At 42.0% G+C, this 15123-nt stretch overlaps 1 protein-coding gene across 28 annotated transcripts in view; it reads right to left on the reverse strand.

The window, feature by feature from the left end:
* Positions 1–15123, reverse strand: part of CLASP1 (cytoplasmic linker associated protein 1) — a 270587-nt gene that overhangs the window by 38074 nt on the left and 217390 nt on the right. For all 28 annotated transcript variants that reach the window (XM_058715571.1, XM_058715563.1, XM_058715570.1 and 25 more), the window contains 3 exons: positions 14581–14724; positions 4363–4506; positions 3775–3881 (listed from right to left, as the gene is read on the reverse strand). In XM_058715571.1, the coding sequence (XP_058571554.1) occupies positions 3775–3881; positions 4363–4506; positions 14581–14724 (395 nt within the window). The remainder of the gene's footprint in view (positions 1–3774; positions 3882–4362; positions 4507–14580; positions 14725–15123) is intronic.

The raw sequence follows: 15123 nt of genomic DNA on the forward strand, positions 1-15123 counted from the left end.
ATTCCTTCCCCTCTCGATTGTGTGTTACATGTTTAAATCACATAAGATTCCATGGGTAAGACTGGGGGTGTGTGTGTGCACGGGGAAGGACACTGTGAGCACTTACACACAAATAGGCACGGATGTTCAGTTTCGGGTAATGCAACCAACTATCTTACAAAGAGCCAGACAAGGAATTTTGGGCCTTAATTCAAACGAGAACCAAGGGACCACAGCAGGAAGATTCAGAGAACGTGCCATTCTGTCCAGAGCACTCAAGCAGGGGGCAAGGTGCTCCCTGAGGCCAGGATCCAATCAGATGGGAGCTCAGAGGCCACCACAAGCAATTTCCTTCTGAAAGAGTAACAGCACCACTAGAGGGTTACAATTCCCCTACTCACATCACCTACTATGAGAATTAAAATGCATCTGAGAACACAGGCAGCCCTCTTCACTTCGTGATTGTTACTCAGTGGCCTGGGTCTGCAGAGGCCCTGACGGACAGTTCTAACAGCTGCTGCGATTCAGAAGAGCCACACACACTGGGAGAGGCGTGCGCTGACCTGGCAGGAAATGTGATCTGAGGCCCAGGATGGAGTCGTGGCATCAGAGACCACGTCCCCAGGGGGCAGCACCGCCTGCGGCTGGCATTCATCATAGTCCTGAGAGCTAGTCTCCACCAAAGACAGCTGTGGCCTTATTTTGGAAGGCAAGTAAGTGGAGAGAGGAGAGGTCACCACAGCATAGGAGGGCCCACAGACCTTCTCTAAGTCACACACTGAATCGGGGCAGAGGTACAAGAAGAATCTGGGTGACCATGTCTCCTGGAGTTCTGCTAACAGGTGCAGCGGAAAGCAGAGAGGTGCACCAGCCCCTCCACAGCTTACGGAAGGCTGAGTTTCCCAGTTAATCCCCACTTGGCTTCTATGGAAACTGTTGATCTTCTGATGCAATGGCTGTAAAATCCACCTAAAATTACCCTTTATTGCTGGAGGTGACAGAGGGGATGCTCTGTCATTAGTGTCATTCTGCTCTACACCACGTTTGTCAAGAACGTTCAGCAGACCAGGGCGAGGAAGGCCATCCGCTTTCTCATCTCAAAAGGAATGGATGTCCTGTGATTTCTGAAGCCCCTTGCAACTCGGTTTTTCATTTAACACAAATCACACTGGGTAAAATGAGCTAAAATATACAGATGTGTTTAAAGACAAAACTCCAGGTTACAAATCTCTTCAAATACCCAGCAGTATTTGTTTACTAGCTAGGGGTAAGGAGTAATTCTTCCTTCACACAAAAAAACAATTAATGGAATGTTTCACCAAGGTTTAGTGTTAGCTCCGGCTTCTCTAATACTATTGCAAAAACAACTTCCTCGTTAGCAATTTTTTTGTAACTATCAAATCAGATTTTTTCATCATTTTAGAATATTTGTTAATAACACACCATGATCTGAGCATTAGAATTTTGGGACTAAAAAAAAATACTACAGTTTGTTTTGATACAAAAAAATTAGATTAAAAAGCAGTAATTGGTAATGACTTTTTCCTGTAAGAATAACAAAGCTAACATTTTATGGTTAAGATGATTCAAAAGAACTGTAGGTCACAGAAAATAAATGCCTCAAGAGCACTGCTCAGAAAACTCTGGGATTATGTGTGGTGGAACTTGTCTATCGCCTCCCTAGGAATGGGGTGACCTCGTCCATTCTCCTATTTAATGCAAGAGTTCATTTCTTTTATAATTTTCCTGGTGAAAGTATGAGGCCTATTTGAGTATTTCCAGTGATATGACAGGAAGCCTTTTTTCCCACTTCTGGACAGTTTTGGTTGTGAGTTCAAATTGGCTAAGGCCATCTGGCTAGGTACGCACTGACGGAGGGCACATTCTTTTAAAAAATAAAGAAACCACACAACTAAATAATTCCCTAAAGAGGAATTTGTTGACAAGAAAACATTTATGCCACCACTGGCCTTAATCTTCAAAATGATATTAATATTGAAAATTAATCCCTTCCACTGATCTGCAATCCTGACAATAAAAATTATGACCAGACCAATTAAAAATAAATGGTGAGCTGGAAAAATAAATTAAATTTTTAATAATTTGGGGATCCATGAAGATTAACACCCAGCCAATTCTTAGCTCTGCTGGATTATGCTAGCAGCCGCTACTGATCCTTTACTTAGACTAGTAGCACATATAATAATAAAATACTTAACTTGCATTTTACCTTTTGCTTATTACCTAAGGAATGTGCCACCCTAATAATGAAATAAAAGATAAGGAGTATGAATCGTGTATTATGGAAGAGCAGATTTCCCAATTAATGGTGAAGTATTACTTCTAGACAAAAGAAACAATTTACAGAGAATACAAGTTTTCCATAAAACCCTCCCCACTCCCCTGCCCCAAGAAAGAGAACTCTGATTTTACCGTTAACAGCAGACCCTGGTCATTTAAGACTAGCCATATGCTTAAGATACAGATGTTAACATAGAAAAAAAAAAAAAAAATAGCAGAGTTTCAGTGACACCTGGGGAAATTCAGACATATTTTCACTCACTTCTGATCTCAATTGTCTGATCATAACAGCCTGCCAAAATCATGACAACACAGACCAAACTTGGAGACGTGACATCATTCTTCATTCTACCTAAACATGGCACCAGGGGCATTTAGAGAGATTATAAGTAGGGCAATACAAATGGTAGGATACTGTAAGTATACAAAATACTTTGTGTCACCAAGAGAAAAATACAAATTTGGTATGCTCCAAATACTTAGATGACAACTTGAGAAACTCAAGAGGACTTCATTGGTCATGACAGAAGATTTGGGGAGACTCTTGATCATTCAAAATCTGAATTTAAAGCACTTGTAATATTTTCCTACTAAAGAGGCAACCCTTGAAGGGAAGATGGCATATACTTGAAGTATCTTCTTGTCATCCTGGTGTCGGCAACCCTGAAGACACAGCCCCCGATCCTTGTGCCCAGAGACCTCAAAGATGTGGCCTTCTTGGAGACAAATACAGCATGTACGTATGACCCTCACACGTCTGGGCACTGTCAAGTCTGGTCTCTAGGGCCACTACTCAGTGTGAGGCCATGGAAGGCTCCAACACACACCGGGGGGGGGTGGGGGGGTGGGGGGGGTCACTAAAGTCACCATGCAGAGATTTCCACAGGCTCTGGCCAGATGGAGAAGTCTACAGATGCTGGGACAAGGCATTTTTCTTATTTAAAGCCACTGACTCAGAGTCTGTAAGACCAATGCTTGCACGGTCCCAACAAAGTCTGAAAACGATGATCTAATTTCAGTTCTCAGGTTCTAAATACCTCTCTGGAGCAGGAGTCTGCTTCAAACGTGAGCCCGTAATTACAGCAACTATGCCTGGAATGACTGCTGGTTTGGAAAACTACCCTAGGCCTTGTGTGGGACTACAAGGGATTTATTTAGATGACAAATACCATAAGGTGCTCCTACCACTTACAAAATAGAGGTGATGAATTTCTAAATCGTTTCTACGTGAAACAGTACTAAATGTGGCTTTAGCCTTAAAATCTTTAAGTTACTAGGGAGTTCTTAGAGCTGGAAGAATCTCCAAGAACATTCAGCACAAATTGGCCATTTTGCCATAGAAGTCAACTGCTTTGCCCAAGATTATACAGACTACTAGACCCCATGATCTCCTGATACCCATCCATTTTTTGGTGTTAAGCTTGGTCTAAAAACCTAGGAATGGGGTGGACGGACATTGGGGTGGTTTCCTCACTTTTGGGGAAATGGCATTACCTGGGAGACAGGCCCCCGTGGGAACAGTTGGTGGGTGAGGTCAGGGGGCTGGTCCTGCTGCTGGTGTGTCGGGAGGGAGTCCGGCCAATTGTATTGCTCGGAGAGCCCTGGGGTGAAAGCAGAATGAAATAAGATAAATACTTGCACAATCAGGGTGACTTTTTTTTTTTTTAAAGAATGATAAGGCCAATTTTAAGTGCAGATACACCCCAAAAGGATAGCTGTCACGCAGGGGTTCCTCAAGTTGAACCGTCTGATGTCACCTGTGCCAGAGTCACACACACAATTGAGTCCTTCCATCTTTATAGCATGAAAAACATAAGTAATTCAGTGAACAAAGGGCTAAGTGACCAAGTAAAAATTTAACGGATTGAACAATCTCACTTAAGAAAAAGGGTACGTTTAAACACTAGGTTCGCTCATTCGTTGGGACTACTGCAGGGGCCAGACACGCCCCCACCCTCCAGATGCGCACAGTTTACTGAAAGAGAACAAGAAAGCTGGCCATTCTATCAGAGCAAGTCTAGACAAGGGACTCGCAGAGGTCACGGTCAGTACAGAGGCACCAGTCGTGACTGAGGCACTCACCACACTGGTGTTACTAGAGTTCTTGAGGTGGTTATGCAGGAGTTTGGTGGCACCATCCTGGAAGGTTTTTGGCAAGGCACCAAGTAACATGGTAAATTCGGGAGTGTTCAATTCAAACAGAGAGATCAGCACAATTTGTGCTGCCTGGAAAAAGAAGATGTGATTCATTATGTAACGGACAACAGCGTATTCTGGTCAAAACATTCATTAAAATGGTCTCACAAAACTTTCTTCATATGAGTCAAACAATAGTAAGAGGACAGCTTCGTCATAAAACACACACACAAAAGGCATTTGGAGAAAACAGGATCACCGGTTATAAACAGCCTGACTTCAATCTGGAAAATACGCCCCCGTTTCACCTTCACGCCCTGGCCTGGGATATCCACAGCATGTTCATATTCAATGACCTTCCCCATGCTGTCTAGCACGAGGGACAAAGCTGCTAAGTACGTAAGTAAAACAACGAGAGGACATGGAACGGCTGAAGATGGTTCACTCTACCAAGTCAGCACTGGACAGGGCTCCTGGTGCCCCTGGAGGGAACAAGTTTCTACAGGAGCTGCCAATGGGCTAAACTGAGCAACCACTTTTCCTCAAGCTCCACTTTGAGTGACTGAGAAAATCTAGAGAAAGAGTTTAAATACATCTGAAAAACCCCTGTTGCACCTGCCAAGTGAGAAAGGCCAGTCCTTGGGAAGCAAACCAGACTTATATGGTACAAATTCGGTGTTTTGGCAAACGTTCTACTTTATTAACTGAGACAACGTACTGCAGCGAGCACTCTGGCAGCAAGGTGGGAAAGCAATGAGCTGAAGCAACAGTAGCCCTATGAGACTCGGATTTCTCCAGCAAGTCTTTCTATGGTTCTAAGTAGCAGCAGGCACAGTGAGCTTAAAAAACAATGCCTGAGGAATTAGTTCCAAGGGTTTTGATTTAGAACAACTGCCAAGAAGAGAACAACTGCCAAGAGAAGAATGGCATCTCTTACAAATTTCTGAGAGTCAAAAGAAAGAAAAATGCATCACATACTCTTTTGACTAAAAGGATACATTTATTTTTCCAAAGACTCAAAATTTCTAGGATTGTAGTAATTCTTCAGAATATTTTTACCCGTGACATAAGGTGTTAGAAAAAACATATTTGCTGGGGCACCTGGGTGGCTCAGTCGGCTGAGCGGCCAACCTTGACTCAGACCGTGATCTCGCAGCTCGCAAGTTCGAGCCCCATGTCAGGTTCTGTGTTATCAGCACAAAGCCCGCTTTGGATCCTCTCTCCCCCTCTCTGTCCCTGCCCCGCTTGCTCTCTCCCTCTCTCGAAAATAAACAAACATTAAAAAATACATATCTGCTTGAGAAATGCTTTGGAAGTAAACATCGCGAAATATTTCAATGCTTTCACAATGTTAAAATTAATCCTGGGCCCAGTTAAGACAAAACTACTATTTGTGTCCGAAGAAAGAAAAACAAAAAAATCCAAGGACCCAAATGTATTTAACCAGAAATAAAAATTAATTATAAATTTTAAAATATCAGAATGTCTTTTACAGAATCAAAAACCAGATTTTAGACCTATCAAAAGCATTTATTAAGCACAGACTGGACAAAAGTATCTTACTTTCTCCCCTTGACCTCCAAATACAGTCATCAGTAGCCTTTCCATCCAAATTAAACCCCAAGGGGCCAGTGTGCTTTCATGACACAGGCAAAACACACTATTACCGATTGTACTACACATTTTCATATTATTGAAACATACTTAATAGTTATCTGAAGGAATCTTTTTCATCACCAATGTAATATACATTAATTTGACCTTTATATTTGTATAAGATTAAATTCCAAAAATCATGCAAAGTAACCTGTGCATTAAAAAAAGACATTTTTGTTAGATGTTAGGAAAAAAACGCATGCAAAAAAAAATGCACTTCAAAGAGAAAGAAAGAAACAGACTTGAGTTTTAGCAGGGAGAGAAAAAAGGAAAATGTTGCCAATTTAGTAAGAAAGTTTAGGGACTTATTTTTTAATGAATGACAATGGCATTTCAAAATTATAAAATGTATCAGTATTTTTATGTGAAATGTGCCACCACCTATACTTAAAAAAAACGTGTTTCTTCCCAGAATGACAGGATATCTAATATCACAAACTAACTTGAGGTTTTTTACAAAGCAAATTATAAAAATCAGCGGGATCTTTCAGGAACAAAAGAGCCGCAAGACGATAGGCCTAGAAATTGTGCTAACTAGTGGCCATGTGCTATCAGTGACTTAGTCACGTGGGAAAGCCATCGCAGCAGACTTTACGTTTTGGCCCACTACAGAAACTTCTCTTTCAATAACCCTAACGGTGAATTTTGATAAGAAATCCAAAAGAGAGATGGAGGAATTTTGAAAATATAACTCGTTGGACAGATGGTACGTGTGGTGATTTATACATATAAATGAATGTAACTTATTTTTACATTTTCCAAAATATGAAATGTAAGTGACTTTATACATTTTTCAAAAGTCACCCTTGGGGATTTAAAGCTGTTTTCAAAGTAAAATCCTTTCTAATGAGGTCCAAGCTCCAGAAATGGGTAGAAAATATGATTTAAATCTGTTATTTTAAAAATATTTTATATCACAGTTTTAAAAGGAATGAGACTGTATGGTCCTAAAATATTTTATCTACAACTCTCTGTGTTAGTGAGAAGTCAGAATACTAGAATCCAAACAAGGAAGAAAACTGGGTTATATTTATCGTTATCATCAATACATTCTCTTTAAAGGAGTAACTCCAAACATAGGGATGAGTTGAAGAGATTCATTTTAAAAAGCTTGGGGCACAGCTCATGTTCAATAATGGATCAAAAAGTGGAGTGCACCACTGTTCTTGTTCCATCATTGAACTCTTGCCTTTCATAAGAGGCAGGGCCAGTGAGCAGCCAGACCAAAAACGCAAGGTTGCTGCTGACTTCTCTTAACGGACAACTCTAGGGTCATTTATTTTCAAGACCAAATGGCAACTTAAAAGGAACTGACTCCCGCTCACGCCCACTCAGCAGTAGAAACTGGCAGATGAGGGCAAAAGGTCCTTCAAATCTTACAGTCACTCTATGGAAAGAACTCCCGGGGCTATCAACTAACTGCCTTGAAGGCAGGAAAGAGTTCTTTGAGACAGGAGATCAATAAAGCTTTTGACAAATGCTTCAGCGCTGGTATTAACTGGGGAAAACCTAAACTTTGGGAGAAAGAGAAGGTTTCTAATTTATTAAACAATTATTACTTCCCTCCAGATGGTCATTAAAATTGCTTTAGAAAATCGCCGAAGAAAGGTTACTTCAAAACCTCCAGACATTCCTTATTTAGTATCTTGCATATGGTAGGGGACTACACTCAACATAGCTTTTTGTTTTGGGCAGGTAGTTAATCATAAAACACATCAAAACACAAACCTTTACACACACACACACACACACACACACACATTCAACATAGTATTATATGAATTTTAGGTTTCTTGACAATCTTTTCAGTGTCTTGCCAAGGGTAATCAGTATTAATAATCTACAATGCAAACAGTGAAGTGTCTTTTTTCAAATTAGTACATAGTTTAAAATCTACCTGTTTACAATTTTCTTCCAAGTTTCCTTCTCCGGGCCCAGAGCAGGTGGAAGCTGACCTAGTGGGGAAATCCTCACCTACTCGACTACGCTGAAGCGGGGACTGACAAACAGGAAAGGCGGTAGGATTTAATGAGAGAAGAAGCAAGTGCTAAAACCAGGGTTATTTGTAAGCTGTGAAAGTATGTGGCTTCTTTTGCAACATCACCTGGACATATATAATCTAGCAGCTCTAAGAACAGGAGGACGGTAACTACTGGTTTCAAACCTCCACCATTCGCTAGGTGCTTCCTACCCAGCCTTGTTGCTGGCAGCAGTAGCGTTCTTGAGCAAAGACATCAAAAAAGCCAACTCATTTCTGGAAAGAGCCAGTCACAGTTAAGCTGAGCTTCAAATCCTGTTTGATGGGAAAATCCTGAGCTTTGTGGCTAGGCCACAGTGCCTACCTGTAAGTAGACATTAAAATTTTTCGGCTGGAAATTTCAACTTTTGAGGGCTATTTCTATTCTCTTCCTGATCCAGACAACAGCATCTTTATATACTTTCCAGGTTTCTTTGCCATGACTTCATTTACGGCATTTCGGGGGCTAAACCTGCTATGTCATCTGACAAAGCAGGCGCTCAATGGTAGAAAATCACGTATGCTACGCAAACCCACAGGGATTCTGAATCCTGAAATGTCAACACAGCATTAAAAGTTCTACCGCATTTACATTCCCTTTGGTTGACTGGGGAAAGAAAAAGATCTTCGTAATGCTGGAAAACACCTGAGTTCTCCATTTGCTTCACAAATAACAGAGCAAAACCAAAACAAGCCTCCCACGGGGCTGCAGAGGCTGCAATAGCAAATGAAGGAGTCTCTGCCTATGTTTTCTATACTGCACGTAGGCCACCCCAATGAAGCCTGAGGCAGCGGTGATTATTCCCATTTTACGGAGAACAAACAAGAATTCTGAGGTTCAGCTGCCAGCTCGCACCACCACCAAGTGGCAGGGGCAGAAGTCAAAGGACGGTCAAACTCTAGAATCCACTTCCTCCTGTTAACACATTATATGAACACGAAACACAGTTCTTTCAGAAAGGTACAGTTTGGCCAACAGGACAGTCAGTGCTCCCACACCTAGAACAAGAACAAGGTTACTCTGGGAACAGATTGGGCCAGTGAGGGTCTGGGTGGGGCTTTTCCTGCTGGCCCCCATCAGTCTTGGCCTGGTAAGCCCACTCCACTGCTGACTGGCTTGTGTTCTGGTTTTGGCCGTGCTTCTTCCTTCCTCTTCAAAACATCTGAAATATTTAAACACCTCTCTCTCTCCAACAACAAACACCCAAAACACGGAGATAAAAAGGGAAACAAAGTAAATATAAAAATACTAAAAATGCTGAAGTCAACAAATCCAGAGTTCTATTAGAGTTAAGTTGTTTTCCCAAATAGGACCTTATAGGATGAATTATACTGTCTGCAAACTCCCCAAGTACTGTTTGCAGAAAATTAATGTTCTCTAAAGTAGGGCCAATATGAGGGTTTACTGCACAGATTTCAGACTGAAGGGCTCTTCTAACATTTAGAATATAATCTTGCCCTACGCTTCAGAAATTAAAGCAGGACACCAATAGGAAAACTTGGTTCATGATCACATAGTGCTTTTTTAAATCACCAAGGTTTTCCTAGCACCTGATAGAAACTGTTAGTAACTGCAAATGAAAGATGGTGCAAAAACATTAAGTTTATTTAAAAGAGACAGGGTGCTTTAATTTACCCAGATAAAAATAGTTCCTGTTTTACTTTTTTACAGCCTTAAAATGATAATGACAAGTTTAGATCTTAGAGCAGAGTGATATATATCACATCCCAATTTTTAAGTATTTTAATTTATTTAGGTGCTCAGTTCATTTAGATAAGCTTTCAAATATGGTCCAAATTCTTGTGCAAGGCAGTTTGCAATACTTACAATAGCATCTGTATTTATATAATGTCCATTGGGTGGCACATCAAAAGAGAGCATTTAAATAAAAGTGATGCTGTCTCCATAAAGGATTAATCTGCAGTGCCCTAATATACAGTCTGTGGGTAAGTAGTTATGGGGCAAAAGAACACATATCCAAATACCGTGCTTTAATGCACCTATTTTAATCAAACAACAAAGCTGGATGTGTATAATTGAAAGCCAAGCAATCTTGAGTCACAGACATTAAAAAAAAAACTTTTTTTCCATTTATTTATTTTTGAGAGAGAGAGAGAGAGAGAGAGAGAGAGAGAGAGAGAGAGAGAGACAGACAGACTGTGAACAGGGGAGGGGCAGAGAGAGATGGAGACACAGAATCCGAAGCAGGCTCCAGGCTCTAGGCTGTCAGCACAGAGGCCGACGCAGGCCTCAAACCCACGAACCTGCAAGATCATGACCTGAGCTAAAATCAAAAGTAGGACGCCTCACTGACTGAGCCACCCAGGTGCCCCTCCAGCCACTGACATTTTTAATGATTAAAAAAAAAAAAAAAAAAATCTAGAAGCACCTGGGTGGCTCAGTGGGTGAAGTGTCCGACTCCTGATTTCAGCTCAGGTCAGGATCTCACCGTTCATGCAATTGAGCCCTGCATTGGGCTCTGCAACGATAGTGCAGAGCCTGCTTAGGATTCTCTCTCTCCCTCTCTGCGTCCCTTCCACCACTCGCGCACTCTCTCTCCCTCAAAATAAATAAATAAACTTAAAAAAAACAAAACCCTAGAGGGTACCCAGGATGCAGAGATGCATCTTGACCCTCACCACAACTTGAACAGTTAGATTAAAAAGCTCCCTATTTAAGTAAGAGGTAGTGAATTAACAAATGACTGTGGAAGATTCCTGCCAACTCACGAAAGTGAGATAAAGCCTTGGTAGGCAAAACACTTAAGACGCCCCCCGAGACTCCCATCTCCCACATACAATCCCTGTCCGATCCTCTCCCCTAGAGTGAGACTTGTGAATGATGGAACATCATTCCCCTAATTGTTATGGCAGAAGGGACTCTGCAGGTGTAATGAAAAGTCCCTCCCCAGTCAGTTGACTTTTAGGTCATCAAAGGGGAGATTATCCTGGGTGGGTGTGACCTAAGCCCTGAAGCAAGGTTGGAGGTGCTGGCTTCATTTTAATTTCTCCTCCAACTTTGGAAGAATAGTTTTGCTGAACAGAGAATATTTGCTTGGCAGGTTTTTTCTGTCAGCACGCTGAATGCCATCCCATTGCCTCTGTCCTCCACGGTTTCTGAGGAGAAACCAGCTGTGTGTCTTACAGAGGGTCTCTGGGGGATGCCAGGCTGCCTCCCTCTTGCTACTTCCAGGATTCTCTACTTGTCTCTGTCTCTCAATTGTTTGATTACGATGTGTCTATCTGGGGATCTTTTCTTATCCTACTGGGAGTTTATGGAGCTTCTTAGATGGGTAGACTAAGGTTTTTCATCACATTTGGGAAGTTTGGGGAAATTTTTTCCCCAAATATTCTCTTGCTGGCTTTGAAGAAACAAATTGCCAAGCTGGGGAGAGGGAGGTGTGGCAGGGATGGCAGGTGGCCCACGAGCTGAGAATGTCCCCTACTGACAGCCAGAAAACAGGCCCCTCGGCCCTCCTGTAAGGAATGGAATTCGGCCAAGAACCAGTGATTAAAAAAAGACTAGGCCTCAGATAAGACCAAAGACCCAGGCGACACTGTGATTTCAGTCTGTTAAGACCCTAAGCAGAGGACCCAAAGACCATGTGCCAGATTCCTGAATCAAAGAATTACAACACAGGGGCGCCTGCGTGGCTCAGTCGGTTGAGTGTCCGACTTCGGCTCAGGTCATGATCTCACAGTCTGTGAGCTCGAGCCCCGCGTCGGGCTCTGTGCTGACAGCTCAGAGCCTGGAGCCTGCTTCGGATTCTGTGTCTCCCTCTCTCTCTGCTCCTCCCCTGCTCATGTTCTCTCTCGTCTCAAAAATAAAAACATCAAGAAAAAAAAAAAAAAAAAAAGAATTACAACATAATAAATGTGTGTAGTTTCAAGCTACTTAGTTTGTGCTGTTTCAGTATACAACAGAAAACGAACACAAGTCAAAACAGGGGGCCTCCGACATTATGGTTTTGAAAATAATGGCTTCGAAATGCTTAAAATGAGATCACCTCTTTCTGGACATTTATCATTCATTAATTCATTCAAACTATTTATGAAATGTTTACTTTGCTTACACAGGTATTGTGCTAGGTGCAGAGATACAGGGCGAGAGAAAATAGGGAGGTGAGAAGTCCCTGGGGAACAGCAAGTCTAGCCCCAGGCCTGAAGATACTGCAGATGAAGGCTCGGACCAAGGGAATCGATCGCAACCAGGTCAACACTGTACCAGCAGCTTGTATGTCTTGAGGTGCAACTCCAGGGTAATGGTCTAAAACACCAGGTCGCAACTCTGTGCGTTAAAAAACAGCCAACGGTGGAGGGAATCCCAATGAGACCCAAAACAATGTCCATACTTTACACTATGCCAATTAGGTCAAATTACCTGGGGTAGAGCCCAGGAACGGAGGCAGATTTTAACTGTAGCCAGGACTGAGAACTACTGATGTAATAAAAAAGCTTTCCAAATTTCCTGAAGATCAGGATTACTGGCCCAGAACCTGGATCTGAACTCAGTCTGAAGGCGAGGTGCTGAGCAGTCCTCGACACGGGGAAGGGGAAGAAGTGAGGGCAGGTAACAGGAGTGGAACACCAATGGAGACCAGGCTTTGTGAAGTAGCACCGCGTGACCCAAAATGACTGACATTAAGTTTTGAAGATCAAACAGTAAATGATCCACATGATTTCTGGCAATAACTTTAATATCCTAACCATAACTGACTCAAGTCTTGGGAGCCTAAGGCTAAATAACTCAAGGAAGAAAGTTCCTATAACGTCCTCCTTAGAAAAGTTAGGAAAATAAATTGTAGTTCAAGTTTTTAATGCGCACGTCCAGAGAAAGTGGAGGATACGATGAATGTGAACTGCTCCTCAACAGGCTAGAATTATGGTAATACGTAAGTCTACAATGTTTCAGTCCTACAGGAAGGAATACTTAAGTAACATTCAATTACAAAAGGCACACACATAGACACACACACACATTTACATGTTATGACTAAAGACAGAAAGCTACCCTTAAGGCTTTTGTATTTTGGCCACTGTTGTGATTTTAAAAACTACAACAGAAATATCTGTTTGTGACTTACACACCAAGCAAATCATTCAACCACCTCCTATTGTACCTCCCTAATCCCAAACTGGTTTAATGGCTAAATCAGAGGTTGCCAGTGAAATGCCTCTTTGGTAACAATTTTGAATGAGTGCTTTAATAGGATTTGCCCTTGTTCCTTGGACAACTTAGTTTATGACTATACAATGGACACAGGACTTACATGATCCATAACCCTTCTAAAGAAACCTTTTACAGAATTCTTCTGTTCTTGTCTTTGAACTTCAATGGAAGAGGAGCTAAGTGTTTATTGGCATTTGGAAATTTACCACTCCTGCTAACTATTGCTTGGATTTCTCCTTTCCTTTTTTCCTGCTGGACCCAAGTGGTCCACATTATCAACTCTGCTTAAGGCCAAACAACTCCACTGGTAGGGCCAAGGATGGAAGGAGTGTGGTACAGAAGAAAAAATGCAAGGCTCGTGATTATACACAAATAACCAAAATCACGTACCTCCAGTCTGGAAGCAGAACTGAGAAAGCTGGCTTTTAAGAGTACTTCATAAAGGCTACTTAGTTTATCCATAAAGTAAAAAGAATAATGGCCACGTGTCAAACTCAAGCAGTGGGAAGCTCAAGCACAGAACGACATCGACAGGCAGAGAGTAAGAGAGACAAACACAGTAATTTACGCTTGTGGTGTGCTTACAACTTGTCAGGAACTGACAAAGTGTTTCACATGTAATAATTAATCTTTGTAATGGTCCTGATGCAGAGTACTATCTTGAAAGAGAAATAATAGCACTCTGTGCTCTTTCCTATGTTATCCACTCCTCAATGTGTCATTTCTGAAAAAAGTAGCCAATATTCTTCAGCTGATAAACTAACAAAACAACACCTTGATATCAGGGTGCATCCAAAATCTGAATTCTATCTCCCCATGTCACTCCCCAAGTCAGAGTGTGTTCCAAGTATGGTATGTAATCTGACATTGTTTGCTCTTTTTAAATTCAGAAATTCATTTCTTAGCAAATTTTCAGCCACTTTTGCTATGAGGCACCTTGTGGCCAGGCAGCCTTAGATTTTCAATTCTGTCCTCAAAGTCCATGTCACAAAACTGATACGTGGAAAACCGATGGCCTGAAGAGACACTAAACCATGAGTGATTTCTCACTTAAAAAGAATAAAATAGATGCCTAAGAAAACCACAAACCAATCATACACGATTTCCGATTTTCATTTTGATGCTGGAAGACTGGGACTAGGTGGAACTGGAGAAAGAAGATAAGGGACAACAGCAAAGTCTTGGTTTCACAGAAAAGGAGTAATAAAGGATCCCATATAGGTGTGTGGCACGGTGTGCAAGTTCCCAAGTACATTTCTTTTCCTAACACATGCCTGAGAACGGTGTGTTTAAAGCTGCACTTGAGCTCTCGCGGACATACCTTTCTCACGTCTGAACTCTTTGGTTCTGTCGTCCAGGTTATAATTCTAGAAACTGCAAGCCTCGTCTCACTAGAGTTTACAAAATCTGTTGGATCCATCTGCCTAGCGAGGGACTCGATGTACTTCAGGATTGCAACTTTGACCTGAAAGATCCAATAATTATACTCATTAGGTACACTTATGAATCTCTGAATAGAATTCTGATCAGAGAAAAGTAAATACAATTGAGGGGACCCCTCCTTTCTCCTGGATCTATGTTTTCACACAGAGCCACGTCCATCAGGGACAAAAGCATGAAATGGCTGACAGGTTAAGTTTGGGAACAGGAAGACTGGCATACAGATCAACCTCCTTCAGTTTTAGATCACCGTGCCTGTGGAGAAGGCCTGCTCTGCCTCCTCCCATACGCAGCAAGACACCTGCAGGGCATGAGCCCCCATGGGCAGGCCACGGGATTACGACTCTGCCGCTGGACCAGGAAGCACTTAGTATTGTTTTTTGGGCATCCTAGGCCACGTCTTGCAAGGTAGCATTTTTAGCAA

This window comes from Neofelis nebulosa, chromosome 2 (assembly GCF_028018385.1).
Source record: "Neofelis nebulosa isolate mNeoNeb1 chromosome 2, mNeoNeb1.pri, whole genome shotgun sequence".
Taxonomy (NCBI): Eukaryota; Metazoa; Chordata; class Mammalia; order Carnivora; family Felidae; genus Neofelis; species Neofelis nebulosa.